This window comes from Chelonia mydas, chromosome 4, assembly GCF_015237465.2.
Source record: "Chelonia mydas isolate rCheMyd1 chromosome 4, rCheMyd1.pri.v2, whole genome shotgun sequence".
NCBI lineage: Eukaryota > Metazoa > Chordata > Testudines > Cheloniidae > Chelonia > Chelonia mydas.
In genome coordinates this window covers 133,653,063-133,670,075 of record NC_057852.1, presented here as the reverse complement: position 1 = coordinate 133,670,075, position 17,013 = coordinate 133,653,063, and the positions used below count along the sequence as shown (strand labels likewise).

The 17,013-nt window shown below is 45.8% G+C and overlaps 1 protein-coding gene across 5 annotated transcripts in view; it reads right to left on the bottom strand.

Moving 5' to 3' along the window:
* Positions 1-270: 270 nt before the first annotated feature.
* RNF24 (ring finger protein 24) overlaps positions 271-17,013 on the bottom strand; it is a 79,465-nt gene continuing 62,722 nt past the window's right edge. For all 5 annotated transcript variants that reach the window (XM_037898326.2, XM_037898325.2, XM_037898327.2 and 2 more), the window contains 2 exons: positions 10,196-10,275; positions 271-7,088 (listed from right to left, as the gene is read on the bottom strand). In XM_037898326.2, coding sequence (XP_037754254.1) covers positions 6,950-7,088; positions 10,196-10,275 — 219 coding nt within the window. In that variant the 3' untranslated portion in view covers positions 271-6,949. The remainder of the gene's footprint in view (positions 7,089-10,195; positions 10,276-17,013) is intronic.

Below are 17,013 nucleotides of genomic sequence, written 5' to 3'. Positions count from 1 at the left end.
ACTTTTCTGCATTTCCCCTCATCTATCAGAGTGGGATAATGGTGCTTACTTGCTTTGAGACCTGTGGGGGAAAAGCGAGGGGGCAAGTCTTTGCTGACTCAATCTCACCATGGTGTCCTGGCCTGGACTGCCCCCAGCAGTAGGTACCGTCTATTTGTAAGCAATGGACTCAAGCCAGAGTCACCCTGGGGGTGACCTACATAAACCAGAGACAGGTGAACATGTGTGATTCAGTGAGATGGTGGCGGAAGTGACTCCAACGCAGCACGATTTCCAAAATCCGCATTTATTTACATTTCAAGTCCAATCACATGCAAATTCTCTTTTCCTTAACAATAGTGTGATTAGCAAAAAAGATGCATTAGAATTTTAAAATAGCAATTAAATATACAAAAATATAGCTTACAAAAAACAGCGAATGTTTTAAAAAACATTCTGCTGCAGAACTCTTTGTGTACAAACAATCTATGAACCCAGAGGCATAAACATCTCAGGAGTCACACAGTATTTACAGAGAAGGAGAAAACACCACCCTCCCGCCCCCAACCTAAACCCTTGGTGGCCTAATCACAAGACCGGTCAAATACTAGCGATGGTTCAGATACTGATGCTATCAAACTACACAGACTAATTGGTAATGGGAAACTTTAGCCCCATTCTAAAAGGATTGGAAAGAACAGTCTACTCTGCCATTAGAAAAGCCTGTACAATGTAATACTGAATGACCCCTTTCTTGCACCCCTTCAGCAGGGAGGGTTGTAAATACTGAAGCAAAAAAGAGAAACTCCTAAGAAAGAGTTCAGGTAATAGCCTGCCCCTTCCATTTACATCCAAAGTCATCTAGAGGCTGATCAATAGATAGTTATCCCCATGACATGGAGTTGGATTCTGATCTCACACTGGTATAAATCCACTGGTGGTCAAGGAGTTACTCCAGATTTACACTGGGGTGAGAGATCAGACAGGTCAGCCATCCACTGGCAAACAGCTCAATACTGGGGTGACCAAAAACAAGCAAGGGGGAAAGTGAGCTTTCACCAACCATGTAAAGAGTTTTAGGAAGACACATCCAGGAGGACACAGCTATGCCCTGCAGCTCCATTTCCTCATCAAGACAATGAAATCTGATCAAGCTTCAGAATCCACCATCACCACTACAAATGCTCTGGACCAATGGGTCAGTGCAACCTGGTTTATGGCAACTAATTAACACTCGGGCCTTTTGCTTTGAAATACACACAAGAGAGTTTTCAAATGTTGACTACAAGTTGCTTAATTTTCTCCAATAAAGGCAAATAGTCAACTTTTAAAGAAACACAAGACATAGGCACATGGTAGAATCTATACTTCCAAATACCTTCTTTGCCACAAGGTTTAGCTTTTACAGTGAACAGTGTATGTTTTGTATCACAAAAGGAGTTGGCACCAAGGACTGGCCATTCACAGAGATCCTGTCCACTCAACTCCTGGGAATGGAAATTTGCATCATTCATGCACTTGGGAGAGAAACAGCAAGCTAGTAGGGATTATCCATGAGCAACTTGTCCTAGTTCAGCTATAAGAAGACAACCATGAACTGACTGCAACTAGCCTGCTAAAATTAGTGGCCTATTCTCACATAGATATGTACACATGTACCACCCATTAACTGGTGGGAGTTATGGGTACATACTAGAGGAGAGAATACTGTTAGAAGGTCTATAAACGAAGGGACCCATCAATCAAGGGAGATACAATTGCATTTGCCACGAGGGCTTCTACTTTCATCCACTGGCTGAATGGGCTCTCTGACACCTCTCAAGATCAGACCCTATCACACACAAATCCCATTGAAGTGAATGGGAGTTGTGGGTAGGTGGACTGTCAAACAAATATTTTTGACTAACGAGATTGGGAAAGGGAATCTTACCAGACAGGAATGTGGTTCCTGTGAATATTTTAGCCTAATTCCCCCCACAAGCCCGGGTCACTGTCTCAAGGAAGTGCTGAGTTTGCAGGGATCTGTGCCACTTTTGGCCACCAGTTAATGTGAAGCAAACCACAAATCTGCTCAAGAGCCTGAGTGCTATTCGGCAGAATCTAGTGCTGGGAAATGGAGAGAGGACAACACATTCATATGCTCCGGGATGTGGGTATTACCCCTCCCCCCCATACATTTGTGACATATACCGCTGACATTTAAGACATTAAATGGCTCTCTTGAGGTAGTCAATTGCTCTAGAGATACCAGACAGATACTACACACAAGGTGGTGATGTACCGGTTACAGAGACTAGAGTGGAACTGGCAAACTACCTTCATAACATCCCTCAGCAAGGTGAACCTGAGTACAGTTGAGATGGCTCTAAAATGGACAGCAACAGGAGAAAGATGGAGTCTCACTGTAACAGCCCTTTAAAATAAAATACATCTCACTCCACTGGTTCATTGACTGCGTGGATGTGATTGGGAGCTGAATATTCTGGTAAAGCCAAAAGGAATAAATCAGCCATGCTGTAGGTACTCGTTCAACCAAACACTGAAGGACGTAGCACACCAGGCAAGTGCAGGGAATTCCTCTGGCCATTTGAGAGGACATTTCAAGTGGCACCAATTCAGGCCAGCTTCTGCAAGAGGGTTTTAACCTTCCCCTCTCCCCAGTTTCACAGTTGCTGTGCTGACATTATTCTATGTATCTGTATGGTTACCAACCCCTATAGGATTTGGGGCCCAATCAGAGCATGGCTTCAAGTTTGCTTGTAACTTGATATGATCCAGAGAACCAGAAAAGTTTTTAAGTTTTGTTTCAGAGAATTTAGTGAAACTAAATAAACTAATTATAGATTGAAACTCTCAAGACTGAAGATCTATGCCCAGAACAGACAGTGGTCCTGCAAACAGCATCATGCAGTCATCTCCCTGTGCCTCTGTCCCTGCTTTGAAGAGACACCCCTAGGAACGAGAAGGAAGAAGCATCCATGGCCCATTTCTCAGCCTTGCTACTCTGATTCCCAACAAGGGTACCAAAAGAGATAAAGTGTCTGGGAATGGAGAGACCACATGCTAACAAAGGGAATAAGACTGCCAACTCGCAGATCACTCAACCGCCATCATGTGGCCGTGACTTTCAGACACTGCAGACCTAGGCTAGATTCCTACCCAGACCTGAAGCTTTTTGCACTACTCTATTACCAACCCACCAACTGAGCCATCAGAAAAAATCCTTAGTGCTGATCCTGCAAACTGTCCTTCCACAGAACTCCAGTGATTTCTGGAGAAGCTCTGAGCACTGAGAACCTGGAAGGGTCAGGAGTTGTGAGAGGAAGCCCCATAGAATTCATACTAAATTCTAATCCAGCCGCAGGAATGGAGGGACACGGACTCCAGGAGTTGTATGCTGCCAGAGACCAGCCTATGAGTCACTTTTATTTACTGTGGAGACCAAAAGCCACCACTTTCTTAGCGAGCATCCTCAGTGGCCTCGACGTTCAGGAAGAAATTCACGGATTTTCTCCTGCAGGGCACCTAGGAAGCAGTTCAGCCAGGCTGGCTCTTTTTCCAGGTCACAAGAATGCAGGGATCACACAGTTTTATCCTCAATGATATCTTTCCTGGGTATCTGGCTGGTGAATCTTGCCCATATGCTCAGGGTTTAGCTGATCGCCATATTTGGGGTCGGGAAGGAATTTTCCTCCAGGGCAGATTGGAAGAGGCCCTGGAGGTTTTTCGCCTTCCTCTGTAGCATGGGGTACGGGTCACTTTCTGGAGGATTCTCTGCTCCTTGAAGTCCTCAAATCGTGGTTTAAAGACTTTAATAGCTCAGACATAGGTGAGAGGTTTTTCACAGGAGTGGGTGGGTGAGATTCTGTGGCCTGCGTTGTGCAGGAGGTCGGACTAGATGATCATAATGGTCCCTTCTGACCTTCGTATCTATGAATCTATGAATGAGATACAGCACTGTAGCCTGTGGTATTCATCACAGAAATAAAATGCAAACGTTATCAGCACAGCCAGGAGACAGCAGGGAAGACACTAAGCCAGCCCTGTCACTTTATATTCATAGTTCAAATCCAGATCTTTGTTCCATTCAGAATACAATCTAAGATACCTAATTGCCTAGGTAAGAGTCTCATACATAAAACGTTCAGGACACAGATTCTTCTGAATGACTTAAAAAATAGCTGTGGCAAAAAAATAAAAGTACACAGAAAGGCTCAATGGTGGTGGTGGTGGGGGGTCAGGAAGGGTGCACGTATCACAGGACAGACCATATGGATCAAATCCTGCTCCTAGTGAAGCCTGTGGCAAAAACTGCCCATTGACTTCAGTGGCAGCAGGAGGTTTTTTGTTCAAGTCTGACCTAAATTATTGTGTAGGCACATTGGAAATGCATATATTAGGCTACCTTAGAGAGACAAGTCATCAACCCTCTTTGCGGACATCCATCTATAAGCCAGCGTGCCCTGCTTGGCTGGACCAGAGACAGAAACTCGACAGGCTGAGGCATGGTAGGATTGTTGGTTTCATCTGCAAGAGCTGGTGGTGGTGTGGTACTGGACCGTAGCTCTGTAAAGGGAGCGAAGGTCAAAGGCACCTAACGTTTCTTTAATCAATACTGCCGATCACTACCAGCTTGGTGCTGATCGACAAAAGGGAAATAACGGCATTTGGACCTTTTCTATTCTGGTTAAATGGGGAATTTGAAGTTCACGACGGACAAAGTGGTTAATGGTAGACGTTCACAACCCATCCTTCTTCCCACTGGTTGTTGCAAAGCTCCTCTGTAAAACTGTTCAGTCATTCACAGCTCATGCAAATACCTGCGAGCAGGCAAATAAGCAGAGTGAACTAGCCACGGGTTCACGTTTATAAACAAATACACGTGTCTTCCCCTCCCATCTCCCATCACAATACAGTCTGCAAACAACATGCAGGCTGCAATAGTCAAAGTCAGCGCAGAGGGCACTCACGAGTAAGAGAATCTTCCCCCTCGGATGTCCCCTATCCTGATGCCACAGAGGTTAAGGAGAGTTTTTCCATTGAGATCAATGGCAGCAGGATTTGGCCCTTATAAAGCAAGGTTTAGAAGACAAAAGGACTCCTGGTAGTACACGAGATGTAAACTGGATTGGATGTGACAGCAAAGGGATCAGGGGATATCAGGCTCCTGGAACGTTGTTAAAGAACTAGAGGATCTGCCTTGAATGGGAGTAGCTGTGAGGCTGTCATGGGATGGCACTACAGCAGATGCTAAGCACGCAGGTGTGTACCTAGGAGGAGAAAGGGCTGGCAAGCCAATGCAGTAAGCAATATGCACATTTACGGCATTTTAGACAATGGCTAGCTACGTACATTTAACTTCCCTCTGATCCAGCTGCATCTGTACAGTTTATTATTGGTCTAATTCAGGAATCTCAGTAGTGTCAGTACTTTTGAATCACTCAGAAAGTGGAGCTAGAAATCGGAAACCTACCCTGCTTAAATATACTTTGGCCAAACACCAAGGGTACTCCTCAACCCCAAGAAACGTACATACACAAACAGACCTTATGCCCTGCCGCTTATCCCGATACACATCAATTTCAAGTGGGCCATAGAACTCAAAAGGGCGACTTGAATACCTCTGCACCCAGCAGAATGACATGGTACCTCTCTCTAGTTCAGAGCCAAGAGAAAGAAACAAGATAGTCAAGGTTTATCATTGGCTCTGAAGTAAGAGGCAGCACAGCTCTGCTGAATTTAGTGGACTTGGGCCTGTCTGCGCCAAGGTTAAATCAGCCCTTTGAGATTGTGATTGTGCAGACAGGAGGGCGTGTGGGAGAGTGAGGCGGTGTACTGCAATCATGCTTCACCAACTACACGAGACGGGAAGAAAAGCATGTAACCGCTGGGCCTTGGACTTAGATTTTTCAAATGGGCTTTTGTATTGCAGAGGAAAATAAGGACACGTGTACGGTTGCTGTGCAGTTTGCAGTAAGTGCCTGTGTCCAAAGCCAGCTTAATGCCAGCGCTTGGTAGGAAATCATCCCGTCACTTTTCAGAACACTCGGGGGCAATGGATGTTCTCAAGACCAGATCCAACCTCACTGCTCCTCTGGGGTCACGTAAAGGTTGATTCTCAGAGATGAAGACTGGGGAGCTGTGGGTGCTCAGCATCTCCGACACAATCAGGCCATACGTGCACATTAGAGTGACCCAGTTTCCTTACTGGACAGTACCTGCAAACCTTCCCCTGGAACTACTTCAGCCCAGAGTGCTTATGCGCTTGCTCTGTCTTAGAGGCAGACTGGTCTAGTACTGTCCCTGCTAACAGGACATTGTCGAAATTTAAATTTCCGAGTAATCCCACAACTTCAGGAAATTCTGCTTAAAGGAACAATGTAAAACCCTTGCTCATTTCTCCAGCCACTAGCAATTCAGCGTGAGGTAACCACTGGCTGGGTTTGGCCTTATGGAGACAGTTTTTAAAGGGGGTGGGAAGATTGGTTTTGTTTTTTTGAGATGAGAAGATGTCCACTGGCTGCGTAGGATCTGCCATTCAAGGTACCCAGGAGCCAGGGTCTTGAAAGACTTGCCCTTGTAAGTTCTTTTATTATGCTCGTAACATTATCTCTCCTTCTCAGCACACCATATAGTCAACTAGCCAGAAACAGGTACCAGGCCTACACATGTAATATCGGTGACAGGGTCCGTCATAAAGTGCTCTCAAAAACCCAAACACATAGGCTTGTCGTTGCCTTTTGTCTTCTTGTTGCGCTGGTGGCATATTGCTTTGGTTGTTCTGAAGTCCAAGCATCTGGCCCCATCCCCTAAAGTGCATCGTGGGAGCTCTTCATGAGACAAAGGGAATCCTAGTAGATGCACCAAGGCTGTAAGGAACAGATTCAGAGATCTGCGATTCTCTGCATAAGTCCATCGTTTTCATCCTTGTGATTTTTTTGTGATGGAAGTGTCCTTTGCTTAGGAGAAGCTATACAATGTTCTCTGCCCCAGGCAGTGGTCCCTGGGGAGGCCCATGGTCCTGCTTATTATGGAGTTGTGCCAGCTGTAGGACGGGCATGTTGCAGAGTGGACACACTTTTCGCACCTCCAACCACTTAATGAGGCACCTGGGAATGAAGAAAAGAGAGGACAGAGTTAATGCACACTGAATCCGATTACCACCACTGAACACTCTGTACGCTTCTCTGGCCCCCCTCATTTGAGCGCCTCCTCTCACTTGCCAAACATTAATTCTTTCAGCCTTTTGGAGGTAGAAATCATTATCTCCATGTTAAAGCTGTGGAAACAGAGCGAAGTGAAATGACTTACCCAAGTTCACGTAGAGAGTCAGCGACGAAGCTGGAATCAAGCCCCAGACTCCTGGCTTCCACACTCACCTGCCATTTTCATCCTATTAGGTGCATTTCTACCTCCAGAGTTTTAGTTCATCTTAAAGTCCCTCTTTGCATTCACATGTAGAAAGTCAGTTTTATACAGTGAACAGACATTTTTATAGCCGGAAAATCGCTGTGCCAGCTCGATACTGGAACTTGTCAGAGATAATATCACCCAAAGAATTTTAAAATTCCGCACCCCCCTCCCCTTATGCAAATAAAAAAACTGCACTTAAACATGCCTGATTCTGCTGAACTGGGATGACTGTCAGAGCGCCATTATGGACTTCTGCGGTGATGCTCACTGCTGCAATGCTGCTTTCTTTCTAAAGAGCAAGCACCATCCAAGCAAACCCCCATCCTTACAGAAGCCCCCAAACGGTCAGAGCTGGCATCCTCAACTCAAGCTCTTGCCTTCTGCCGATCCCCCAACACAGATACGAGCTCTTCAGAGGGTGCTTTGCACGCAGCACGCTTGGAGAATTAGGCCCAGAGTGTTGCTGTGTTAGCACAACTCTGCTGGTAGCAATCCCACCTCAGAGCAAAATATCTGGCAGATGAGAGCCCTGTCCCAGGACTTGGGTTCACACCAAAACTGCAGCATGGGAAGTACTACATGCCGGATGTCAATTCTGACCATCTTTGGCAGGTCAACAGGGGGAAGGTAAAGAACCAGTGACATTTTCCAAAGGGAGGAGGGGTTAACTCCAGCTTCTTCACCAGTATTCTCTCTCCCCAGGGAAACAGGCTCTAGCACCCAAAGGCTGCATTTGAGCTATTGCTAAGTCACAAAGCTCTGCTCCTGCAGGGTGCAAAGCAACCTCAACTCCCACTGAAGCACGGGAGGTTCTCAGCACTTTGCAGGACTGGGTCCTAAACTACCAGTGTCTGGCTTTTTTCTTTCAAAAGGCTTTTTGGGATGCCTTGTGCACAAGAGAGATGGTCTATTACTGATCAAGCTCCAGAAGCTCATGCAGCTCTTTCCAGTAGAGCGTGCTGCATCTCTGTACAGAGCGTGTGGAATATCTGTCGTGGAACACTATGATCTAAAGGCATGAACAGGTGCAATGCAGAAAAACACAGACATGCACAGAGGGTACATACAGGCCATTACAGCTAGAATGATTCATGGATCTGCAGATTTTAAGGGAGTAAAGTCACAAAACCTAGTTCCTCGTCCAGATCTGGGTCACTGAAAAACCACCTTTGCATGGCGGGGAAAGCATTTTTCCACTCTCTGTTTAGGTTGCATGCTTTGGGGGAGGGGGAAATTATGCATTCATACCATGGGAACACACAGCACGGCTTTAGAGCAAATCTGAGGCTGTGTCTACACTTACTACAGCTGTAAGGTACGTGGTAAGGTACGCAGTATAGCTGCTCTGTCTGCAGGAAAGAGCTCTGCTGTTCCCACAAAATAAAACCACCCCCAACGAGGGGCGGCAGCTTTGTCGGTGCGAGAGCGTCTCCTGCCGACAAAGCGCTGTCCACACCGGCGCTTTTCGTTGGTAAAACTTTCGTTGGTTGCGGTGTGGTTTCTTCACACCCCTGACCGACAAAAGTTTTACCAACAGAAGTGCAGCGTAGACATAGTCTAACAGTTCCTTTACATAGCCAACAATTAGAATCACTTGATAGACAGCAAGCTGGGGGAAGCGGAGGGAGGGGGAGAATGGATGAGCTTTTACTGTGTGTTAGCTCAACTAAAATCCTGTTGCAGGGTGTGAAGTTCAGAACTAAACTGGAACGTTCCAGCCCAATAGCTCTAGAGTGCTGTTGGCCTCTCTCCAGCCAGGGATAGAGGGAAAGGTGACTGCAGTGGGATTTAGAGGCCAGCCATGGCCCCTCCCTCTCCCACATCGTACGCTATACAAGAACAATACGTAGCCTACAAATTAACAGGATAACTGCATTTCAGGACAAGTATTTACTTCATTGCTAGCCTTATTGCTACGACCTCGGTGCAGGTCTTCATTCGTTGCCACCCCAATCACTGTAAGCTTCCTCCACCCTGCGTTCTACTCTCTCCACTCCAGCCTGTCAGAAAGGTTACTGGCAAGATTATCTTCCTTTCAGGCCATTCTGATCACATCTCCTCTGCCACTCAAGTCCCTTCACCGCCTTCCCTCTCTCTTTACACATCCAGTTCCAGCTATTAATTCATCAGCCTCTGCATGCCTCTATTCTCACCTTCAGCTCCTCATACATCCCTTGCTACTCCTCACCCGATCTTATCTGGATGTCCATCACCCACTCCACACTTCATGGTCCACATACGCTTTGAGATGCCTTGTATACCCTTTGCCAAGTACCTTTGCTCCCTTCCAAACTCTCCAGGAAGGCTCGCCTGTCCCCACCAGGCAAGGCAGTCCCATGCTGCCTGTCCTGCTTTGTTTTGAGCATTCTGCGTTGCAGCGAGCTGGGCTTTTAGAACGAAGGCCCACCCTGGGCAGGTTTCACTGTGCAACGCGTGGTACAGTGCCGCATACACCTCCTGGAACCCTAGACTTCCAAACGCAAGTGAATGTGTGACAAGTCTCTCCATTAAAGGCAAGGCTCGTGCACAGACAACTTTTCCCACCAACTTTCAAGGCAACTGTGACTAGATTTGCAAAGCTTTAGTAAACATGGCTCAACTTAATACAGTAAATGAGGCCTTATTAAAGAGGAGTAGCATTTGTTAATCCTTTAGAACACAGCACAGGCAGATGCTCACAATATAAGCCTTTGTAATTCAGAGGCCATCAATTACTTAGTGCTGCCAGTGTTTCCAAGAGACTTGCAAGGCTTTTGTAAACATAACTTTGGTCTTTTGTACCGACTGGTAGCTCGGCACTTACTTTCTGTGGAAGGCATGTTTACATGGACAGATTCCCAACTCATCTTTGGGCTTGAATTCCTCCAAACAAACGGCACAGATCTGAAAGGTGAGAAAGCAGAGAGACAATGGAATCAGTCGATGGAAAACTTTCTGAATACATACTCTGTAGATAAGGCTAAGCCAATGGAAACATTCCCCAAGGAACCTCTCCACCAAACTGCTCTCTTGACTAACATTGGAGTATTTTAAAGAACTCTGTTTCATCTTGTTTCGTCAGGGATGCAGATTTGTCAAAAAGAAAAGGAGTACTGGTGGCACCTTAGAGACTAACCAATTTATTTGAGCATGAGCTTTCGTGAGCTACAGCTCACTTCATCGGATGAAAGCTCATGCTCAAATAAATTGGTTAGTCTCTAAGGTGCCACCAGTACTCCTTTTCTTTTTGCGAATACAGACTAACACGGCTATTACTCTGAGATTTGTCAAATGGTCTCACTACGACTCTGCCTTGGGACAGAACACACTTCAGCGAAAATGGGTTACGTTATTCACTTGCGATCCTAACAAAAATGTTGTAGGGGAAAAACATCCAGAGGCCAGAGTTATAGGCCTGGTTTACACTACATAGTGAGGTCGACATAAGCTGCCTTGCATCCATCTACCTTTGGAAGTATCTTCACTTAAATTTGGCTTCCGCTGACATAAGTGCCTCCTCTCTATGCCGATTTAGTAACACTACCTCCCCGAGCAGCATAGAGTCACGCTACATGTAATTTGGTTAATGCAATGTCAGTATAGACACTGCGTAGCTTATGTTGACTGCTAAGGGCCTTCAGGAGCCGTCCCACACTGACAAGACAATCGATACAAGCGCTTCTGGGGAGGACGTGCAGCACCCACACAAGGAGCCATGGGTGTACATGCACAAGTGATTTAATAACTGCAGTGGTTGTATGCCAACATAAATTAGGTCGGCATAATTTTGTTGTGTAGACATGGCCACAGTGAACCTGCAGTCTTGACATTTGGACACAACTCTGACATCACTTCCTTTCTGAAGGGCTAAGCTTCTTCTCAATGTTTTTCCTCAGTATGGGCAAACCCAGAGAGAGTATAAGGGAACCGCAAGTGGTCTGTGCTGTGCAGAACCCGTTCTGTGAGGCTTATGCTGAGTAACCATGCACAGCCCAATCGGAGTTTGGTATAGTCACATGTGTCAGGGTTGGGAGAGTTTAAGTGATAAGTAACCAAGGGCCTCAATTCGTTAATCTGACACATTAATCCAAATCAAAGAGTTTAACATTCTCTGCATTTAATACAAATGACTGGGCTCTAATCACCCCAACACAACTTATCGCCTTTTATCGTTGAAGATGATCAGACAGATGGTCAGTCTACATAGACTACCCGACCGCCCTCTCCCCCACCTTGTGACATGCTCTTGGTTTAAAAAAAAATTCTCTTAGCATGTAAAACTCACTCCCACACAACTGTCACTAGCTCTTCATTGAGACTCTTGGCTTAACTGTCAATAGCAGCCACACCTCTCTGGCAATAGGCTCCTAGATCCAGCCAACTTTCCACTGTTGACCACTGGGATATTTCAAGAAAGATAATCAGTAAGCATAGTAGAATATGCGCTTGCAGAAAGGCACCAAGATACTCAGTGATCTATGGAAATGATGCCAGCAAAGCAGAAGCACTCAGGAGATTGTTAATGCTCCATTTGACTTTCAGAAGTGAACAACTAAAGCTTATGCACACAAGAAACAGAGACTTCTTTCCTACTCAGTATGGAAACCCTGTAAATGACATGTTGTCTGGCAGTAATATCCTATTTATAAAATTCATGATGTCCTTCACTTTGGCCATCCCACTACAGGAGTGCTGGACAATTTGTACAGTGGGGGTGCTGAGAGCCAGTGAACCAACTGTAAACCCTGTATATAATGGAAATCACTTCAAGCCAGAGGGAGCTGCAGCACCCTCTGCACCCCTAACTCCAGCACCTATGTACCACTAACCCACTGAATTGCTGGTAAAAAAAAATTATTAGGTGGGGAGATATTTGTAGCTGAATTTACAGGTCAAATAGCCTGCCTTATACCTGACCTAGCCAGGGTTTGTGCTGTACAAGATACCCAGAGAACCCTTCCAAATCACCTTAATCCTGGCCCATAAGGACCTTCAGCCTCTCTTATTTCAAGACTACTGTGTGGGTGCTTTTCATGGTGTGGATAGCTCTTTGTTAAGAATCACGTTCCCATCTGCACTGTGGAAACTACTCTTTTTTGGGTGGGAGGGGCTTAATATAATACATAGTTTAGTCATATAGTACGGACAGGCTGACCCGGGTTTCAACGGTCGTCCCAGACCATGCTACAACCTTGGACTGTATTGGTTTGGAAGGAGGTGAAAATACAACTCAGTCGAATTACAGTAGAATCTCAGAGTTACGAACACCTCGGGAATGGTGGTTGTTCGTAACTCTGAAATGTTCGTAACTCTGAACAAAACATCATGGTGGTTCTTTCAAAAGTTTACAACTGAACATTGACTTAATACAGCTTTGAAACTTTACTATGCAGAAAAAAATTCTGCTTTCCCTTTATTTTTTTAGCAGTTTACGTTTAACACAGCACTGTACTGTATTTGCCTTTGGGGAGGGGAGGGGTCTCTGCTGCTGCCTGATTATGTACTTCCGGTTCCAAATGAGATGTGTGTTTGACTGGTCAGTTCGTAACTCTGAGGTTCAACTGTACAATGTAAGTCCTGGGATTGCTACGCTGTAATTGGGTTTCTCAACATGAAAGCTCCTACAGTGCAGATGGCTCCCAAGTTGGACTTCCCCCAACCTCATTTCCATTAGATCTCCAGCAGGGAAAAGACTAGGGCTTTCACCACCCCGCTACTCTGCAACTACTCTTCTTTTAGATCCACTTTGACTCCTTTCCACTGGGAAAGCCCATTTCCTTTCGAACATTTATTCTGTGTGTTCCTCTTCCTCAGCAGTGCTCTACAGGGAGACTGCCACCATGGTTGACATCAAACATCCATACTTTGCCTATGAGAGCATTATTCTCTTCTACACTGGGTTGAGCTAGTTAGAAACCAGACTTAAAACCACTTCAGGCCAGCTCATTTTTAAAACAGGGGTTGGCTAGCTAGTGTTAAACCCAAGTTTAGAAATAGTATTTTAGGCTAAATCTTCACCGTATGAAAAACTAGGAATGAGGTCCTGGTTAGAAGTAGGGGTATAGGCTAGGAGAGAGTTTCTAAGTTTGGTATAGATGCAGTCTGATCCCATCCACCCAAGATGGCTGACCAGTCATGCTAATCCAGTTCAGCAAACATAGCAGGTGGCCCAGTGCGGGTGGGGTCCTTCTGAGTTACTTGCCTTCTGTGAGGCTAATGCAGAAGTGTCTTGTAAAAGATAAAATAGAGACTACAAACTTAAGAGGCACATGATCTAGTGGCATAAACCTGGGAGCCAGTAACTCCTAAACTCTAATCCTGACTCAGCCACCTCGGTCACCTTGGGCAACTCACTTAACCTCTCTGCCTGAGTTCCCCCATCTGCAGAATAGGGATAATACTCATCTCCCTCACAGAGTGTTATGAAGGCTAGTGAAAATCTGCCCAGGGCTTTGCATATGTGAAATAGTACAGAAGTAGTATCTATAATGATCACCTCCTGGCTTTCCAAGCCCTAAATACGAAGGAACAGAATGTTAAATATCCTGAAATACAAGTAAAATGAGAGCTGATTGAAGCTCGTTAAAGGTGGCTTGTTATCGGAGGTGCTTGTCTGAGGAATACATTTTGATTCCTTCCTCTGAATCGCAGGTTCCCCCTCACCCATTTTTGATGCTTCCAACTCCTTTTGCCTCTGACTCTTCACTGAAATGATCCTTTCACTGGGGCTGCATCATTGATACCTGTGCTGGCAGTAGTGCAGGGCTCTTTAATGTGCTGTGCTGTATTTTGATGCTGTTCTTCTCATAAAACTGAAAGCTCCCAAAAGGCTGAGCAAAGAGACCATCTGTCCCAGGGCAGCACGCTCTAAGGGCAAGAGCTGCAGGAACACAAGGAGGTCTTGACTGCTCAAGCCTTTTCCAAGGGAGTAAGATCAACTGAGTATATCCAGCCATCAGTCTCAAGTTCTTTTTACAGATCAGATCAATCCTGCAGCTCAGGCAAACTCTCACGGACTTCAGTGGAGGTTTGCCCGAGTCGAGCCCTCAGGACTGGGCCCCAGAGTGCTATCCAGACTTCTTTTTTCCAGTACCGTGAACACACAGTTTGCTCCATGTTAAGAGCCTGTCAAGTGGCACTACAGAAAATAGAGCAGATGTGCGGACTCAAAGAGCTTTACGGGTTCCTTTCCCTCCTGAGTGTCTGCTAGTTGTCACGAGCAGCAACTGGTGCCCCAAAGGTGAACTGGAGTCTGTTCATCTTCCTTCCTAAGCCAAGTTGCTGAAGCCCCATAATTATTTCTGCTGCTCTTCTTTGAAGTCTCTCCAGCTCGCCTACATCTTCCTGGTAAAGTAGTGCCTGGAAGTGAACGCTGCATCAGGGCCTTAAGAACCGTGGATGAGAGGCACCACAGGTGGACTGAGTATTAATATTATTCCAGGTGCAGTCTCAGCTCCTTCGGTAAATAAACATTCCCACCGCACACTGTGAACGCTTCACAGTGGCAGGGCACATCCTGTGAAGAGTGTACGCTGGTTAAGATAGCCACTGCTGTGTCCCCAGAATACTGGACATGCCAGTACTTCTGGGAATGGCGTGGGCCCAGGTGTGATCCCATTTGTGAGACCTTGCACATATGGTATGTGCAAGGTCACACCGCATGGAGGATGCTATTTTGAAGAGCACACTGCTCCGCCTGCATCGGTGTGACCACAGAAAAAGAGGACCGCCTGCCTTAAAACCAGGCGAAAGGCCTGCCTAACTCTGGCTGCTGGATGAAGCAGGCACACACGTATTACTGCAAGTCTAATTAACAGAGGTAGATGAGAAAATGGTGTTTCTGATGGGGAGTATTTTTGAGACCATCCAGCAAACTTCAGTGACAGTCCTGTGAGATATTCCTTCCTTACCCTTTGTTATCAAATTTTTGTGCCCCATGTTCCTACTTACCGATTGTGATCAAGTCGCCCCTTAAGCTTCTCTTTGTTGAAATAAACAGATTGAGCTCCTTGCGTTTTTCACTACAAAGCATGATTTCCAATCCATTAATCATTCTCATGGTTCTTCTTTGAGCCCTCTCCAATCTATCAACATCCTTCTTCAATTGCGTACACCAGAACAGGACACAGTATTCCAGCAGCAGTCACACCAGTGCCAAATACAATTTCAACCCATAACAATGTACACGTACATCTAGGCATCTGATGAAGGGGGCACAGTGGTGAGGGCTGGGAGAAGTGGTGCTAATTGGTGCGTGCTCCACCACAATCCTGGAAGTTAAACACTGGAGTAAGTTGCCTAGGGAGGTTGTGAAATCTCTGTCATTGGAGATTTTTAGGAGCAGGTTAGACAAACACCTGTCAGGGACGGTCTAGATAATACTTAGTCCTGCCCTGTGTGCAAGGGACTGGATCAAATGACCTCTCAAGGTCCCTTCCAGTCCTATGAGTCTAAGAACTCAGTGTTTTTGCTAAAGTAATCAGCAGCGGCATAATTCTGAACGTACCAAAGTAGACATCTTGCTGGTGTGAATGGGTGCCCTTCCTACCTCTCAAGGTATTATTTATCTATCTGCAGACTCAGGAAGGCAGCATTGTTATGGCTCATACTGTGAAGGAGATCTCTGCAATCATAATGGACAGAAGCAAAGGTGGCTGGGTGTTTTTAAATTGGAATGAAGTCCCACGGAGTTTACTCAGCCCAACTCAGGTAGCAACCAGAAATGTACCTGTCTGACCCATTACCAAGACTTAGCCAGACTGAGCCAGAAATCACCTTTATACTGTTATATTTGACAGGTTTCAGAGTAGCAGCCGTGTTAGTCCGTATCCGCAAAAAGAAAAGGAGGACTTGTGGCACCTTAGAGACTAACAAATTTATTTGAGCATAAGCTTTCGTGAGCTACAGCTCACTTCATCGGATGCATTGAGGGACCCACATTTGACTTTCTCTTTTATCTACAGTTTTCTATCATCTTACATACATTATTTCTGTCCCCATATGCTTCTCCCCCACCCCCCAGTCACCCCAAACCAACCCAACATCCTGCCCAAACCTCAGTGTAGGAGCATTCCTGATCCAGCAACAGCAAATCATGCGATACAGAAGTATTTCAGAGTCAGGCTTCCAGTTGTTTCATTAACAAATTAGACTTCTAAAAATTTCTAGGACACACCATGACAATGGCATCTGTTTACATTTAGCTATTTTGGGGACTGGGGATGTGCGTTACATAACATACATATTGTGCTCCCAGTGTCCCATGACTGCTGCAGACCCTCTGTCTGACCAACACAGTATGCTGCCTCAGGCCACGGGCTCTGTCTGTCCATTGCAGTTACCCAACCCTCCATTATTTCTGCTTTGTTCTGGTCTCTTTTGCTGCCTCTATCCCTATTAATTCGTGGCAACAACTGGAGCCAACAGAAGCAGAGAGATTGTGTGCTGGGGGGGCTGTCCTTTCAGAAACCTGTCTTCTGCAGAGAGTCACACAAACATTTTGGCTACAGCGTTGAGTACTACGCCATGGCTGCATTAGGGAGATGCACTTTGGCCACCTAGAAACGGAATGGAAACTAATGTGTTTAAGTTTAAGCGGGACAAGAGCTGACAGTTTAGTCATTAGTCTGTTCTGATCACCTT